Here is a 19,041-nt window from a genome sequence, read left to right on the forward strand (position 1 = left end):
CAAATGTATTCTTTGGAAAATACATGGAAATGTTATGGAAATATTTTTTTTTCTTGGGGGGGGGGGTGCAAATTTCTAATAATGATAAGCCCTGTATGATTGTTTTTTTCCTCTTGCAGTTGTGAGTCTACTGACCGATTATAAGCTCCACTGTAATTCAAGGCAATTTGTCATTTTCAACCCTCTCGCCTGCCAAGACGAGCTGTGGTCGGCCTTAACGGCAGCAACGACCTTCATTTCCCATCGGAAATCAATGTGAGTCTGTCATTTCAAATATTCGTTCTATATTTTACATAAGGACTGGCCATTGACTTACACGTGCCTCAACTTGCAAGATTTTTTTTTAGTTCCGTGTTGTCACTTTGTCGTTTTCCGTTGCAATTAAGGTGCTGTAACGCCCTGGCAAGTGAGCAAGGAGAGCCCCAGTCAGTGATGCACTTTTATTGAACGAGTCAAACAGAAATCAAATGTAAAATGAGAACACTTCCCAAGAGCTGCTGTAGGCCACTGCTCACGCCCAGACGCACACGCAGACCAACCAGCCAAGTTCCTGACGTCACTCAGTAGACCACGCCCCCTAAAGGCAAACATACAACGCTACAGTTGTGACAGTCATCATTCGGCTTAAAAAAAAAACTTTACGTTCTCCTGTTACATTTTGTTTCTTTTTTTTAAACAAGCAATGTTTTTTGGTGTCTGGAATGAATTGACGGCATTTCAGTTCATTTTCATGGGAAAACCAATTTGAAATACGAGTAAATTGAGTGACTGAATGAATTAAACTTGTTGAAAACAGGCTAATTTCAGCGAGGTCATATTGGTATTTTGACGAAACGTTGGTAAATGTTTAAAATTGCGGGGGGAAATGTTTCAAATGTCTCCTTGAAAAGTGTATGGTCCCAGGGCGTGGATTTCCCTCGGTGCTCCACAGGTGGCGCAGGTAACCTTTCGCGCCCCTTGAAGGGGCAGGGAATTGAAATCTTCCGTTCAAATGTACTTATTTATGTATTTATTGATTTATTTTGTTCAACTTTACAACGACTAAATGCCGTTTGATTTACAACGCTGGACCTTGGAAGGCGGTCCTCTTGAGTGTGTCGTGCGTCATCTCAGTCGACGCTGCAAGGCGTGCTGCCTTCGCGTACTTCTCGTAATAGACGCATAGATCATTAGTACTTGATAGAGGTGGCATCGATCTTTAAAAAAAACAAAACAGAGTTATTAGGTACAGTATATGACAAATGTTAATAGCCTTTTGGCTGTTCCGACTGTCTACGATAAACATTCTGTTGCTGTTTGAGGGCTAATCTACTACGGTCTTTGAACGCAACGGCAGGAGCACATTTCCATTTGGTTGGCTGCGGAGGACCAGCAGCCTTCATCCACTGCTGCTCGCCGTCAAAAGGGACAGCCACAGCGGCTACAGGAGCTTCGTCTGCTCGGGCCTGCTTCCGTCAACCAAACGAGTGAGCGGACGCTTAACGAGAATTGCTTTGGTCTTTGTTTATATGTATCGTCTCTTTGCCGCATTTTCTCAATCTCATCTTTTTTTGAATGCACATTTTCAACGCATATGGAAAATAAATGCACCGGGGGCTAGCTTAAAACACTGTAAGTAAACAAAACAGGGGGGTATTTAACCAAGCTTTAGCCAAGCGTTTCATTTTGAAAACCACAAATGTTAAATGTGCCGGCCTCCAAACCACATTTCACTGTCAACGTGACTATTTTTCGTGACGTTTCCAGCGGTTATGGGACCTAAGAAGTAATTCACCAATATTCGGCTGCAGTGTCTTAACGCACGATTAAACCGTTGATTCGGCTCGTTCAAGACTTCTCTAGATGTTTTTTTTTTTTGTCTGATAAGGTTGCTGTAATTTTCCCCTATCGCTTGCATGAACCGTTCTTGTGACGTATGTTTGAGGGTTTTGTGACGTCATACTCCAGAAACTTTGGCTTGTGAGAGTCTCAACAAACAAAATGGATGATGAAAGTCCTACAATTTGAGAGAGAAGAAACCGTGAGAGATTTCTATAAAATCTTATTTTGGTTCGACTAAACACTGAAGTTTATATTTTTTTAATTAAAAGTCATAATATGAGAATAGTAATTTTTTTATATATTTTTTTTCCCACAGAAAAAAATTGTATTTTGAATAATAAAAAAAAGTTGTATATTTTAACAGGTTTTTAATTTAATAAAGTTGCAATTAAAAAAATAAAATAAAAAAAATAACGTTTCATTGGTACATTAATTTCTGAGTGACCTGATTTACGAATTTTTATAAGCCATCATAATTTTTCCAAGCCATCGCCCGGCTCTATTTGTTGCTGTTGAGTGGCTGTTGTCGGTCTTCCGCTCTGCTGTTGCTGCAATTTGTCCCTGGAGGAATCTTATCAGTTAAGCAACATGCTTGTCATCAAACACAGTCCTACCGAGTTGGCGTGAATCAGCCTTTTTGTGCAGAAAAACTTGTCACCTTACTAGTCTATAAAGCGCGGCATCTGAAGGAGGTTTGAAAAATCCAAGCAGGTGTTTATTTAACCCTAGCACCAATCATTCACATTCACAACTCGGCATGCATGCTTTTTGTTTGCTTCCTACACTTAGTTCTCTTTCTACTAACTGGTGTTCCACACGGCAGTTTGCACATCGTCAACATGGCCCACCTCACACTGGCACTGCCAAAATCCCCACCCGCCCCCCTAAAAATCCCCCCACATGCTTGTAATACAAACACAATGTAACTGTAAAGGCCACTGATATAAATAGCGAGCAAAACGGGGCCTGTCAAGCTTCGCAGTGTAAACAGTCTGAGTTTGTGTATGCTTTCACTATGACGACCGCGCGTGTGTCTTTGCTGTAATTTCGCTGGACGTTGAGGAAGACGTCTGGTCGCTATTCCTGTAAGGTCAACGATGCAGACGGCGTGCTAAAGTATTGCTTGACATCTTTGCTCAACCGATGTCTTATCTGTCGGGGCAACCTGTCTTTACTGCCCTTTGCTCCCAATGTTGGTAGCAAAAAGAAAAAACATACAAAATAAGTTCAGTTTTAGTGAAAATGAGGCTTTTTGCCAAAATACAGAGGAGATATATATTTTGTCTTGCGTGTTGACAGAAAACTAGCAACATGCTGCCCTCCAGTGCCTCGCAAGGTTCCCCTCGCTCGAGCCCACGACAAGAAGCTCGTCGTTAAATCATAGCAGACATTTATGCTGTACAGTTACATTTAGACGTTCAAGCCCAAAGGGAGAAAAAAAAATGCTTGTTGGGGTTTGTATGTGAGGGAGCCACTTGCTGGTTGTTGGAGGACAAAAAAATAGGCTGGACTGTCCATATTGACTCAAACGGCAAAAAACATCTTGAAACAACTTTAGATTGTTGGCTAGTTTAAATGAACTAATTGAATGAAATAACTTGAACAAATTCACTCGATCAAGATTTTACTTCGATGAAAACAACTCAAATCAGCTAAATTAATACATTTAACTCAAACTAAAGGACTAACCAAGTCATAAACAACAACCAAAGTAGAAAATAGTTACAAAAGTTTAGAAAACAAATTACCATCGGCACCTTTTATCTGGATGGATTTTTGTGTAATTCACAAATGAAATAAGCATCTCAAATTACAATACTCTTTAACTAACTAACTAACTAACTAACTAATAAGATAACCAATAAACTTGAACATGCAAAGTAACTGGAATGAATGAACTGACTGGAACGATAACATAGTCAAAGGGTAGTATAGGTAAAAAGTTACCTAAGTAACTTGAAGTTCAAAACTTAACCTAAGTTAAAAAGTTTGCATGGAAAAAGAAACCATGATTGACGCTTATCAGGCAGTACTTTTGCCCAGTTTGCCTTGCAAACCAATTCGAACAAACTAACTCACTCATAAACTCAACCCAAGTTTGAACTAACTAACTAAATGACTTCAGTGCTAACAAATGATGACATCTGTTCTAAAAAGTTAGCAAAGTTTGAGTTTCAGCATCTTTACCTGAATGTATTTTGTTGTTTGCCAAACGAATGAACTTGAACGAACAAACGAATTAGTAAGGAGCAGAGTAACTTGATTGATTGAACTAACTAAATCAAAACAAGCAGAGCAAAATGAACTTTAATGAACAAACAAAGTCATGAACGATAACCTAGGAATTAAAAAAAAATTGTACTGGAAAAAAGAAAATCTCAGCACCATTTATCCAGATGTATTTTTGCCTAGCTTGCGGAACTAACTAACCAATTAGAATGACCAAACTTAACCAAATGAAAGAACACAAAAACTTGATTTAACTAACTAAAGCGTAAGTAGAAAGTTTGCATGTAAAAAATAAAATAAAATGATGGACACTAACTAACTAACTAACTATGACCATGGTAGTGAAACCTTACTAAAGTGACCCTTAAGTAAAGTAACTTCTTTGGTGGTGGTTCAGTCAGTTTGAACAAAAAAAAAAAAAAATCCAAACTTTGTTATAATGAGAATTGTCAACATTCAGCAGACAGTTAGTGTGTGTGTGTGTGTGTGTGTGTGTGTGTGTGTGTGTGTGAGAGAGAGAGAGTGAGACTTGTTGCGACTTGTCGTAAGCTTCATTCTTCGTGGCGCTCCATGATTTACACTTTGACAACCTCGGTGCCACGGGCGAGCTTTTGCTTTTTGCACTTTTTGCGCTTTGAGTTTATTAGTCGTCGAGGCCCAGTGAGACAGTGAAGGCCAGTTATTGCTTCTTGTTTGAAAACAACTCCCCCCTCTCTTCTCTCCACGCAGGAAGGAGCGTCTCGTTGTCCAAGTGAGCCATGGTGGAGTACTACCAGATATTAGGAGTACACAAAAATGCAACGCAAGCCGACATCAAAAAAGCGTAAGTGTGCTCTAAAATGACAGCTCTATGGAGAGGAAATACTTTGTTGTTCGTTGACCACAACAGAGGAAGTTGACTTTCTTTTGCATGTCAGTGTCAAATTTGGCTGCAAAGGTGCTGCTCCGGAGTTCCGTTCCTATGGCAAGATTTGTCAGAACGTGCCGTAGTCCGGTGTTACCCAACCTTGATTGAGCCAAGGCACATATTTTACTTTCTACTCATGTCACATTACCAAACAAAAATGCCACAAAAAGTCAAAACAGTGGTGCCTTGATTTACAAGTGTACTTTGTTCCATGACCGTGCTTGTAATTCAATTCATCTAAAATCATTCCCCATTAAATTGAAAATGCCATTAATTTGTTCCAAACCCCCAAAAACACCAACAAAAAAAATTGTAACATCTCTATATATGGGAAAAATCGTACTCTTTGGTATTGTAATTTATCTAAAAAAAAGCATACAGAAATAGAATCATTAAATTGAATGTAAATAATTAAACAGTTTTTGCATCATTTCAAGTGTTTGTTCCTGTTTTTCCCAATGCAGAAGTTGGTTGCGCATGGCCCCAATATAATTTCAAAGTCATCTTGCATTACCCTTAAAAATAAAGGGCTTACAGATGATTTGAGTTAGAAAGAAAAAAGATCAACTGAAATGTGTGTACATACACATGCGGCGAAGACTCTGCAACTTCCACTAACAACCCAGGCCAAACTTAGCTCCTCCCCAACACAAAAAAAGATCTTAGTCTTTTCAGCCAAGGCCAATTCAATTACCATTTGGACGGCTTTTGCATACTCAAGAAGTCTCAAAATGTTCATGCTAGCTGAGCTAAAAGGATTGGCTCAGTAAATTCCCCCTGAATTAAAAATAAATAAATAAATAAAAAAAATCCCTTGAGGCCAGTCCATGAAATTTGGTAGGCATGTCTATCATGAGGAGAGCAAAGAAAAAAGGCTCACAAAGGCTTGCTTGACAAAACAAAGAAGTCTGCTATTGTGGTTTGGAGCGGCCATTTTAGGGACATTTGGACTACTCCCAAGGGACAGACACTAAACGACACTAAATCTTGAGGAATACATTTTTTTTGCCATTGCATGTGGCATTTGATGGCGTGGCATTTGATGAGTCGTCATAAAACGCGTTTAGAATTTGTTTCACTTAGTGACATGAAATTTGCCCGGCATTTCGATTTGGAGTCGACCCACCAAAAAAAAACAGGAATTGTGTCATTTTGGTTTGAAGCGATCATTTTAGACAGTTACTCTTAGCGTTGTTTTTTTCCCCGATTGCTGCCAAATTTGATAATTGTATCCTAGACAGCTGGACTATTTTAGTTTTCATTAATGTGAAGCCAAGTCGCCATAAAATGCAAAACTCTTAATAACTCTGCTCCACATGGTTAGACTGACTAATGTTGTGTGGGATGATGGCCGTGCCCTGAAGTGATTCATAGCTAGTCATTCATTCCCAAATGCACTATTCCCATTCCTTTTCTTTGTTTTATGAAAGTGTTTTTGGTTGCATTGTGTTTCAGGTACAGGAAACAGGCGCTAAAGTGGCATCCGGACAAGAACCCCGAAAACAAGGAGGAGGCCGAGAAGAGGTTCAAAGAGCTGGCCGAGGCTTACGAGGTTCTCTCGGATGGTGAGAAGGACAGGAAATCAGACAAATAATGCATAATAAATAATGCATTGATTGATTGATGATTCCCTCAAGCAAGCACTTGTGTCTCTCCCATCATTCCCACATAGAAAACAAGAGGAATATTTATGACAAATATGGCAAACAAGGGCTGTCTGCAGGAGGCGGTGGGGGAGCAGGTAAGGAGATGAACGCGGAGCTCCACTGCACACGCTCTTAAATCTGCCTGCTTGTTGATCAGTAAAATAGCGTTTTAAACTGACAATCCATCAAAAAAATGACCAATCAATTCTGCACAGAATTGATCAGCTTTTGTGTGTTTGTGTGTGTCGCACAGGAGGCCACAACAATCACTTTGGCGGCTACGACTTCACATTCCGAAACCCTGAGGACGTCTTCCGGGAATTCTTTGGCGGCAGAGATCCCTTTGCAGATTTTTTCGGTAAGTGTGTGCATACTCAAAACGGTGCAATACGAGCATTGACTGCGGAACAACACAGTTTGGCTTATGTAGGTACAATCGCACTACAGCTGGGGTGATGAATATATTTTATCGATTTATTTGACTTTGTAGATTTGGCAGCTTTCCCGACTGAACTCCACCACTTAGTTTAAAGCTGATGTTGCAAGTGTTCGGTGGAGTTTAGCACCCAAGGGACGGCGTGCGTAGCTGTTGTGAGGATGCTGCCAAACGTTTTAAGTATCACCCCCGGATGGACCGCCATTTAATTTGCCCTCGCCGCTGTTATTAAACTCCATTAAGAGGCAGTAACGATCCGCGGCCGATGATGTCACAAGCTGCGTATTAAGTGTACGGCGGCAGCAGCAGCAAGAGGAGGCCGCTCGTGTGGAAGGCATGTGTGCTGGACGCAGGGCCCAGCTCTAAATATGGAGCTGGGCCACAGGCGCAGGACAAACGCGAGCGTCGACATCATTCGGCTGGAATGCTGTCGAAAATAGCCGCCGTATTAAAGCGCATGCAATAATGGCGGCGTGTGGAAAAAACACTGTCACATTTCATGTTTAACATATTGACTTTAGAATAATCACTGTTAACAAAAAAATGGTTTCACTATTGCATACTACTTCTTCAAGTACTTCTGTCAGCAACATGTTCCTCATATTCCCCACCTTTCTAACCTGTTTGCACATATTTTGGAACACTGGTTCAAAATGTGGAAACAAATGGGACAGGTTGGCATTAGTTGTCCTCTGGCGCCCTCCAAAGGGAGCATCCGGTTAATGCGGTTGCAGGTTTTCTCGTGGGTCTCTTTATTTTCGGCTTTTCTGTCAAGAGAGGTCGAGTGAGGCGTCGTCTTTCCCCTTCGATTAGCTGTTATCGTGCCTCGTTTTATTCCGAATGACCCTTTATTCCACCCGCAATGGAGAAATTTAGGTTTTAAAGCAGTCAAGAATAAAAAAATCCTAAAATATCAAGTGCATATTTGGAAACTGTACATGAATATTGAACACTAGAAATGCAGACGTGAATGGCAAAGTGTACATTAATAAATACATACTACTACATACACACAGAAGTGAATTAAACCAGAAACATTGTATGTAGCAAAAAAAATATGTATCTACTATACTGATGATACTATATCAGTAAAATGTCTATAGAGAATTAGAGTTAACCCCGATATTAACTACAGCAGTGGAGGACAACTATAACAAAAAGCAGTAACGATAGTCGGCAGCATTGCTGTGTCGACGCAACAATACTTTACATGTATGCAGATGAAAAGCAAAACTACCCGTTTTTTCTTGCTCTTCTTCTTGACTCTCGCCGAGCCCTTCTCAGTCAGTTTGAGTAGTTTCTGTCCGTTTCAAATCATATATTACCATGCGCTTCTATCCCCGTCCATCCAATGTTTACATTCAAATGCTCTACCTCCATTTTTTTGCTTCAGTAATAATATATGCTCACAATAACAAAACTGTCCAATGAGAACTGGTCTGTTCAATAATTAACAGTATTTACTGTATTGTCATATTTTTTTATTTATAACATTGGAAACTGGATACTAACAGTGATTTCTTTGCTTGAGATCAACAATTCAAGAGAAGTTATAAACGCAGGAGCATAAGAATCCTTATTTTCTTTTCCTCCGCTTCGTGATATTGTAGGATGATTTATTTTTCTGAGCAGCCTCGCTAAGGTTTTCAGCGTATAGCCGCCCAAAAACAAAATTTTAAACACAACAGCTAATTATTTTTATACCGAGACAATCCCACAACGATATCGAGGCACTTTTCATTTTGGGATATCGCGATATCGTGACTATTGTGCGGTACCGAAACAGGTTGTAATGCGACTTTCTGTGTCTTTCAGCCGCCAACGACCCGCTCAACGACTTTATCGGGCACGCTCGCCCCAGGGGGGCCACCCGAACCCGAACAGGAGGCGGCGGGCTCTTCGATTTCGGGGCCTTCTCGTTCGACTCTGGTGCGTACGTCGGAACCTACGACTCCTCGGAACGTTTTGACGCCCCCTCGCCAAACGTACACGTCTCTCCTCCGTGTAGGTTTTAACGCGTTCGGTGACATGGGGGGCGGCGGGTTCAGCTCCTTCTCCTCGTCGTTCGGCGGCGGAGGAGGAGGAGGAGGCGGAGGTGGAATGGCCAACTTCAAATCAGTCTCGACTTCTACCAAATTCATCAACGGCAGAAAAATCACCACCAAGCGGTACGTAATTTCACTTACTTTTTTTTTTTAAAACTGGATTTAAAATGGAGGCCCAAGTGCGCAGTTCTGATTTAATGCCTATATTCAATATTAAATATTAATTGTTACATACCGTACTCCCCTCCACATTAGTCCACTGTCTGATATTTTTTGGCTCGTTTACTGATGGACAATAATCTAACGTACATTTCAACCTTATTTAATTGTCGATGTTTAGCTGTGGTTTAGATTGACCTTGGGTGTTTGTTTTGTTTGGGTATGTCACCCATCGGTGGATGACCAAGCCCTGACATGGATAGCGAAAATTCATGAGTAACTCACATCTCCTAAAAATGTTTAGAATTTCCTGTATTATTCAAAACCATAAATATAGCACCAATTACGATCTCAACATTTCAACTTCATCTTTCAACGTCGATCTAAAGCCCGTTATTTATTGTTTATGTTTATGTTCCCCCACTAGTCTAAGCACGATATTCTGATTAGTATTACATTTGTGTAGTAAGAATAAAACAGATTGATCGAGTTTCATCTTTCTCAGGGAGCCGCCAAATTGTCACAGCAACAGGATTTGGCGGTCTCTTGTGGCATTTTAGGGTATTGCAGAAAGGGCACAAAAATACTGGAATAGCTTAGTTTGAATGGTGAACACATCAGTTTGGTAGAGGCCTGATTCAAATCTGAAAATAACCGATTACATGCCCCCCCCCCCTTTATGCTATGATGATTCATATCCCAATCTTGCCAATTTGAGCAAAAAAAATACAAAATCGGAATTGTTTCAATGCACCACCTAGTGTAATTCCAGCTGAAGCCGCCTGTGTCTCTGAAACCGTGTGCGTGTGCGGACAGGACGGTGGAGAACGGACAGGAGCGTGTGGAAGTGGAGGAGGACGGCCAGCTCAAGTCGCTAACGGTTAACGGTGAGGAGCAGCTCCTGAGACTCAATAACAAGTAAAAGTGTCACTTCGCAGACAAACACCGAAACCACCGCCACCGAATTCCCCGCCCGTGTCTGCTGCAGCAGCCTCTCTGAGGGAGTAGCCTCTTTTTACTCGTCTATTTATTGCAGTTCCTTCGTTCGGAGTCGATTTCAGCGCACAAAACGGCTTTACGTATTCTATGATGTATGTTTGTATTCTGTTCGACTGACATTTTTTGGCATGTCGAGAGCTTTAACACGTTAAGTCAGAGTTGGGTAACCTGTGGTGAGGATTTTAGTTCTAAAAAATACGAAACGTCAGAGGAAAAATTAAAAAAAAAGCCTCACAAATGGTTCCTCACCCCTGTCTTATGTCTTCTAACTCCACCTCGCTAACCTGTTAGCTGCCATCATGTGTGATGAATGAACGTGTGAATAACAACGTGATGCTTTTTTTTTTTTTTTTTTTTTTTCCCCCCCCCCCCCCCCTCTCTCCATGAAAAGCACACTGCATGATCGGATAGCCGTTCACGCTCTCGCCCTGTGTTTTGTACCCGGGAACGCCATTGATTAACACCGGGAGGACAATGTTCAATAAAACTTGACTTTGTGGTTGTGTAGAATGTTGTTGCAAGTTTGCATTGTGTGTTTTCTTACTTCTCACACTTTGGTTTGTTTTGACAAGTTGCTTGAAACTTGTTTGGCACCCAAAACCGAGACTTCAGACTGACTCATTGCTTGGTTCATCATCGTGTGTGTAACCTAAAAACTCATGTCCATCTCAGTACAGGTATAACTCACCTTTTACCGCTTGACCACACCACTTTTGTCTGCCTGCGCTTTCTATCCCACCCAACAGCCACTTGATTCGGTACACGAGACAGAAAGTCTGCCTTTATAAATGTTAATCCTCCATTTTCCACACAAAATGCTGGTTGACTCCCAACAAATTTTCCCCAATGGAAATTAATCACGCTGTTGGCATCACGACAGTTTTTATTTTAAGTAACAGTTTTAAATTGTTGAACTCAAACGACAAAGGCTAAAAATAAAGTAAAACTGTTCACCTATTGAAGGCCTCAAATTAAATGCAGGCAAGGTTTAACATTTCAAACTTGTACAAGTCTTAAAAACGCAAAACAAAAATAAAATGTACTAGTTGCCCTTTGAAGACACCTGACAACTACAGGCAAGATTTTAGTAACATGTTAACCTTAACTAACTAAATACTACTAAAGAAGTCTAACATCTGTCAAAATTTAAATAAATCAAATCTACTCGCCCTTTGAAGACACTGGACTATTAACTGTCCAGGCACTGTTTTCTGTAATATTTTAACATTTGTAACTTTTACACAAATCTAAAACCTGTTACATAAACTTAAAAAAAAAGAGAAAACAAACATTTGCGGTTTGATGACCTGATGAACAGAGAGGGAACAAGAATGTGTTTTGCGGCGCGGCACTGTCACCTAGTGGCGGTGTAGAAGTACTGCTGGGTTTAATAAAGTAGCGCGCGTGTGCGCACCTGACTGGTAAAACATAGCCAAATCTGCGTTCTATCTTTGTCAAAGATTTTTTTTAAACTCATACAAACGGTTGATCCAAAGGTTCTGTCCACTGCAAGTTTCTCCCATCACGGGGCAAGTTGGAATGTGCCCCCTTCCAATGAGGACCTTTTTCACAGGGGTTGTAAACAGTGCATCTCTTTGGAAAACGCCCTCAAAAAGTGAATGGAAACTCCTGCATGCACGTGTGTGTGTGTGCGCGCGCGCGCGCGCACACAGTCCAGCGTATTGACACAAGGAGCACTATTTGCATATTTGGCGTGAAGATGATGATGATGACGAAGGGAAGGGCAACCTGGCTCAGGTGTGTCACATTCCTTACATAGTGTGCACATGCAACCAGTCCTCAACATCAGCCGCGCGTACACTGTTGCTAGGCGACGCTGCAGCCCCACAGCCCCACCCACATTGAAACCCCTCTTAGGAAGGGAAGCCGTAGTCACGTGATCATTTTTGTGCCGCCATGAGCAAAATCTGAGCTCCAGTAATGACAAGCCGGCCACAGGTAATAGCAATGGAAATGTTGGCAAAAGCAGAATAGACAAATAGTCACATTGTTCTTGTCACAGGTTTAAACAGGACACAAAATGATCATTTTAAGGTTGTGCACTTTTTATAGCTTATTTAGGGCTTTTTGCACAATGTGTACACTATTTCCACACACGTTTTTTATGGAAACATTTTTCACACTTTTTTGTTACTTTTTTTCAACAGTTTTTACACTATTTCCACTTTTATTTACATGTTACATTTTTTTTTGTTTTTTACAGTTTATTTCCAGTTCACAGTTTATAAACATTTCCACATTTTTAAAAAGTTTCTAAACTATTTTACACACTTTACACAATTGTTGTTAGATTATGTATATTTAAAAAAATACTGCTGTGACTATTTTTACACAATGACAAAACATTTTTTTACAATACACAATTTTTTCACAGAAGCATGATTCATGAGGCTGTTTTGACTCATAAAGTTCCTATTTCTTCATTAGAGTTATATTAAAGTGTGTTAATTTTGTTGTAATGAGTGAAAAGAAGCAAAAAGAGTGGTGAAGGAAAACGTAGCGTTTTTCCATAGATTTTAATGCTATACCCCCTATTGCCACTGGATGTCACTGTCTGCCCACTAAAGACGCTGGCTGTGACGTAACAAGTCGTGCCCCCCTCGGCCTTTTCCTAACTAATTCCAAAACGGGAGTTTCCTCAAATCAGATGATTTGTTCGGACCAAAAACAAAGGTTATTGCTTATAACATAACAAAATGTGTACAGTATCATTTTGTTTCATAAGTTATGTATTTCACAGTTCCTGAATAGTGATTTATTCCAGGCACTCCATGTTGACAAGTGTTGCTGCAGTGCATAATGAAAGCCCCTCTGAAGACAATAGCGACAAATGAAAAGCACCCAGCCAATGTTTTGCTTCTCAAATGTGATCCACTAGACAACAACAACAACAAAATCAGCTTGTAATTATCATCACATCTCTTTGTTTTTGTTTGCGTGAGTTAATTACCGACCCCCTCGTATCGGAGGCCATCTCATCACCTAGGTAACCGCCTCATAATAAGACAAATATTGATCTTGTGGACTGGAGCAAAGCATGGTGGGAATAACGTGGCCTAAAAAAGCTCATTTGTCTACCCCTAAAAAGCAAAACGAAGCTGTTTGCTCCCACAGGTAGGAAACAATATGGCGATAAAGAGTGTTCGCGGTTGTCTAAAGCGAGCTCGGTGAGCATCTGGCCTCCCTTTTTTTTCCGCCTCCTTAATTACACGACACAATGGCGGCGAGATCGTCGCGTAATCTGGCGGCTGGCGGCGTCATTTGTCTCCCCGGTGCTGCTACTAATTCAATATAAATGTAAATGACCTGCAGGGAACAATAAGAAAATCTCATTTTATTTACATGACTAATCGCAATCAAGTCATCCGCATGAAATATGAATGGAGTGCGTGTGCGCGTGCGCGTCTCAAGGATGTTTGACGTGTTGCTTTGACAGTTGTCACACTATTTCACTTTTCAAATGTTCAGTTTTACGCCATTTTTGTAATGTTTTACACTGTATTTGTTAGGCCAATGTTAGTTTTTACACTCATTCCACACTGTTGGTTAGTTCGTTGTTTTTAATTTGTAATTTTTCATACATTTTTTTTGACAGTTTTGCACTATTTCCACGAGTTTTGTTATTATTACATTTTTTAAATTGTATTATTTTTTTTTTTACAATTCTCAAGACTTTTAGTTTATAGACTATAGTACACAATTTGTTACGGTTAAATGAAGATATTTTTGGAAAAACGCATCTGAAGACGGAGGAGCTCAACCATCTACTACCTACCTCAGTCTACCGCAATGTTTCCCAGCCTTTATTGATAAGAGAAATCTTATTTCTTATTCTGATGCATGAATGGCAACAGGTGGAACCCCATCTTAATTATGCAGTACCTTCTGCCATCTTGTGGAAGAACATTTATCATTCTGCCTGTCACTATTCAGAAAACCCTCGCGTGTTTGCGGTTCGGCATTCGCAAACTGAAATATTCACACGTTCGTGCATTTTTGGGGGGCAACCTGACCTACATTATTCGCTGAATATTTGGTTTATTAGCTATTGTACAAAGCAATAATATTTGACTTACTTTTACGTTACTTGGGCCCCATCTGGGGGAGTCTGAGTGTTCTTAGTCGCATTAATCCAATGCTAGTGTTGTCGTCTACGTTTGAAGTCCTGTGTTGTTGGCAAGACTTGAATGTATCTCGTTCTTTCAAAAGTGAAAGGAAAAGTCTGTTTGTGCTTGTCTCCCGATGCAGCTACTAATCGTCCATGCAGTCTACTTCGCATTCACAATTTGCCCGTATTCCCTAACATTTATTTTTGTGTGTAAATGCCAAAAGGTGATCAGTTTGTGCATGTTTTTTGGTCTGCTATGCTTGCTAATCCTATTGATGAGCCTCACGTGGAGGTGATTTTGTTTGTGTTGAATAATTTCCCTACTGAAGACACTCACTTATGGAACATGGGTTCATGATTGTGGACATGCTAGATGCACGGTGTTGGTGCTTTATGATCATCTCCATTTGACGTGCTTTGCAGCCATCTTGTGGCATCTACACACAATTATTGGCGGAATTTCACTACTCATGAGGTGGCGGTGCGTAGCCCCAAGCTACGGGTTCGTCGGTGGCATAGATAAATGAACAAAGACATACATTTTTTGTAGCGAATAACTCATTTTCGGAGGAATTGAGTGAATTTGGATAATTTCCCGCAGCACACCTGACGATCGCTCACGGCACAGTGGTTGGGAATCACTTAGGGCCACATGGGCTGAGGGTTATGTTTTCGGTGTCAGTGTTAAGTGTTATGTTCAGGTGCCATCCGTTTTGTTGACATAAACCCAGCATCCCTCCACCAGTCATCACTCCATCATGAAAGATGACCAAAGGAGGTAATTGTTTGTTGTGAAACAGACGTCACGGCAGACGACGACGAGCATCGCCGCCGCCGACACAATCTACTTCCTGTCGCGGGCTCGCACCACCAGCGCCACCTGAGGAGTTCGGCCCAGAACCCCGCCGCTGACGACGAGGAGGACGAGGAGGAAGGAGAGTACGGGCACAGCAGAGGTGACGAACTTAACAGGCCACGCTCATTGCTTGCTCGTTTGTCTTGCGGCTTGATGGACAGCCGGAAACGCTGTCGATCAAATGTCTTGCCTTAATCCCAAGGTTTTTTTTTTTCATTTTGTGTTATTAAAAGTCATTTATTCATTTAAAATACATCTTTCTGTATTATTATTATTATTATTATTATTAACATTTTATTAGTGTATTCCTGTACCAAATGTAATGTATTATTGATTTAATTTCATAGTATTTAAAAAAATCTATTTATGTATTATGTGATTTTATTAATATAACTAAGAATTCAATTGAATGTATTTTTATTAAAATATGATATACTTTTAATATAATATATTATATAATACTACATTCATATTTTAAAAAACAATATTTACCATATTGTGTTCACATATTTGTAAATGGAATTCAATTTATTTAAAAAAACATTTAATTCAATGTTTGAGTACAATTTTGATTTGTATTATTACTTTTATGAACTACTTATTGGATTAGTTAAGTAGGGAACTTTCACTTTACTCTCCATATATATATATATATATATATATATATATGTATATATATCTAATCATAAATTACTAATATGTTTTTAAGGAATGAAACACTGATAAAAATCAATCCCATAAATCTCAGATGTGTATTTTTATTTGTCATTCATCCATGGGTAACAGATTTCAATGTTTTAATTTAGTCTTTGAAAATAATGATGTCATTATTTAACGACTTCTAAGAATTAGATGTTGGGACATTAGGACTTTGTAGAGTATTTTGTAGTTATAATAATGCCATTTAGTAATTTTAATAATTACAGTAATGACTTTGTAATTGTAATAATGATGTGAATTAAGTTGAACTGCCATGAGACAGTTTCTGGTATAAAATTCCTTGCACAAAGACTAATAAATAATAAAACCACGTGAATAAGAATGATAGTCCTGATGTGGCTGACTGTGGCTTTGTTTTGCTGAAGGTCGCACGGACCCCAAGAGGAAGAAACTTTGGCTAAAGGAGTCGAGACGAAGAAGAGCGCCGCCGCCGCCTCGACTCTTCTTCCCCTCATTCGGCGGGTTGGGTCCTTTTTTCTAAAGCAACTTGTTATTTCTGATTGTCGTTATCTTTGAAAATGTTCACTTCAACTTGCCATAATCCCCGATACGCAATGGGTTTTCCCATAATTTGCAGCACGTGTCCTCAAACCTTCAACAAAAAAGGGATTTTCTTTGTAAAGATGAGCCTCCCTCTGTGTATTTGACACTTTTAGTTTCTCATAAACATAGGGATGCATTCAAGAAATGTTCATTCATTTATTTTTTTATGAACTCTCATGAAGCAATAAATGTGCAAAGAAAACTTGTCTTTAATGAGTTTTTGCAACATAGAAATAAATAGTTATTGGTAATCATTTATAAAAGCGTAATATTTAGAAGGAGAACGAGGGGAAATTTCCCCACGTTATTTGTTTGGCCACTTGGGGGCAGTGTGTGAGAGACTACATGCTTTATTTACCAACATTTCACATAAATATAGTGACTGTTTCTGGTATGCGCAATATGTGCGGCTGCACAGGGCGGCTGGATTGCTTTTCTATTGCCATCATAGCATGCAAATCATTTTTTTGGGGGGGGGCAATTTGCGCCCCCTTCTGTCGAAGACACGGAAGAAGAGATGGTGAGTGTGTGTGGAGGGGTGATTCTTCGGGAATAATCAGAAACTGAATTGACCGTAAACATGGAGAAGAAATGGTCAAAACCATCAGATGCACAAGTTTGGAAGAAAAGGAAAGAAGAGGATAAATGATTAGGTGATGAAATGCTGCCCCCCCCCCCCCCCCCCCCGATAAATATCGGAAACCACGTGGTCTCTGTGACACAGGGTATTTTGACAAAAGCATGTCACAGATTCTATTGAAATTTTTTTTAAAAATGTAAACGTTCTCAGTAGAGTTGAGGTCAGGGGATGACGACAGTACATCTCCTTGAACTATTCCAACATGAAAAAGGCAACAAAATGGAGGAAACAAGCAGGCATCTGATGGACTTAGTCATTTGTAGCGTGGCCAATCTTTTATTCATGTCATACGACATGGAGAAGAATAAAAAGAAGAAGCGAGGAGCTTATTTTGTCATTCAAAAGCGGGCTGGTGACAAATGTCGTTCAAATGAATAAAGGTGCATTCAGAAGTGGTGCTGATTGCATTGAGTCACCCAAAAAGCCCAACAAGACGCCATTTCTTGTTGTTGTTGTTTCTTCTCACCCAGCCTCTAATTAGTTTGGAGCATACATTGCTGGTAATTCCGCCAAGTATCAAACACGCTTTGAACGCTCGCTGCCGAGGGAAAAACGCATTCGGCAGCCCGGGCTTTTGTTGCGTTCAAGGACTTACGAATCGCGCCGGATGAAAGAAAACAAGCTCGGCTGAAAGAGCTGCCAAAGTATTCCCCCCCCCCCCCCCCCCCCCCCTTAAAAGCACTTGTGGAGGATGAAGACGAAACGAATGCGGAACAAAAAAAAACTACCTGCCGTCCTCTGGGGATAAGACAGATATCATACAAGCACTTGTTACGATTTACGCTTAATTGCGACTGTTGCCAGGCAGATTAGCAGACAGCAAGTGACCGTGACAGGTTTTACAGGCTTGGCATTTCATAACATGAGACCAAAAACACATCTCAAAAAGTCTTAACGTGAAAAACTGTGAAAAATGCACATGTGATGACTAGTAACTGTGTTTTTAAAACAACACCGTTGTAGTTGCCTACGTTCAGTGTTGGCTTCAAAAGCTGATGGTTGGTGAATTCATTTAAATAAATGATTAATGACAATGAAGTATTATTTTATTCATAAAAGTTCACATATTTACATACATTAAATCATTGGGCAATTCATTACAATCAAATACAAAATGGTTAAAAAAAAGAATGAATTCATTTGATTGTTTAAATGAATTATTTGACATATTTGAACTTATTAATAATGAATTATTATAAAGATAAATATTTCCCTTCTAAAAATCAAATGTGGCCCTTGAGCACAAAGGTTTGCCCAACCCTGGTCTAGATGCTCAAAATGGTGTTAAAAAAAAAAATAGAAAAAATAGTTAGTTTGAAAAAACGGGAACATGTCGTGTGTGTGCGTGTGTGTGTCTCTGTGTGTGTGCGTGCGTGTATCGGGGCCTCATCTGCATTAGAGATGAGGGAGGAGGTAAAAAAAAGTCGAGCATCCATGATTCATGACGTTTACTAGTGAGCCTCCGACATGGCAACCATCCTAGTAACAGTTGCCTAGCAACAGCAACAACCCTCCACCACCACCACCACAGCCAATCAACAAGAAGGCGACGACATTGTCATCGGTTTCGTTGGTCGATCGTTTGCGTCTCGGTTTTGTAATAATCGGTTGCATTTTCTGGAGTCGCATTTTCCTGGCTCCAAAACGTCGTGGAAACTAACGGCCAAGGAGATGACTGCCTCGTTCTCGTCAGAGCTCACGTCGCCGATTGCAGTCTGACCTTCGACTGATCTTGTCGCGTACGCAACACCAACATCTCCCAACGTGTTTCTCAGTGCTAATTATGCAAACAGATTTGCGTGCTCATCTGAGCAAAAGGAACAAGGTTCTCTCGGGGTGCACCTGCGATACAAAGACGTGTTTACGAACTCATTTAGGATGAGCGACAGTCGTTCCCCCCCCCCCCCCCCC

The 19,041-nt window shown here is 40.3% G+C and overlaps 1 protein-coding gene across 3 annotated transcripts; it reads left to right on the forward strand.

The window, feature by feature from the left end:
• The first annotated feature begins 828 nt into the window (after positions 1 to 828).
• On the forward strand, positions 829 to 16,695 carry dnajb6b (DnaJ heat shock protein family (Hsp40) member B6b). Of its 3 annotated transcripts, none has more exons than XM_061758661.1 (11): positions 829 to 940; positions 1,337 to 1,466; positions 4,780 to 4,873; positions 6,413 to 6,522; positions 6,595 to 6,698; positions 6,857 to 6,961; positions 8,855 to 8,968; positions 9,048 to 9,207; positions 10,060 to 10,130; positions 15,172 to 15,327; positions 16,313 to 16,695. In XM_061758661.1, exons 1-11 carry the CDS (start codon positions 844 to 846, stop codon positions 16,426 to 16,428), a joined length of 1,257 nt encoding a protein of 418 aa, XP_061614645.1. In that variant the 5' UTR covers positions 829 to 843; the 3' UTR covers positions 16,429 to 16,695. The 3 variants fall into 3 exon arrangements, with proteins under 3 accessions (XP_061614645.1, XP_061614646.1, XP_061614647.1); XM_061758662.1 differs by lacking the exon at positions 829 to 940 and adding an exon at positions 1,089 to 1,225 and having other exon boundaries at positions 6,630 to 6,698; XM_061758663.1 differs by lacking the exons at positions 829 to 940; positions 1,337 to 1,466 and adding an exon at positions 1,515 to 1,611 and having other exon boundaries at positions 6,630 to 6,698.
• Positions 16,696 to 19,041: the final 2,346 nt, after the last annotated feature.

Source organism: Phyllopteryx taeniolatus, chromosome 20 (assembly GCF_024500385.1).
Source record: "Phyllopteryx taeniolatus isolate TA_2022b chromosome 20, UOR_Ptae_1.2, whole genome shotgun sequence".
Lineage (NCBI taxonomy): Eukaryota > Metazoa > Chordata > Actinopteri > Syngnathiformes > Syngnathidae > Phyllopteryx > Phyllopteryx taeniolatus.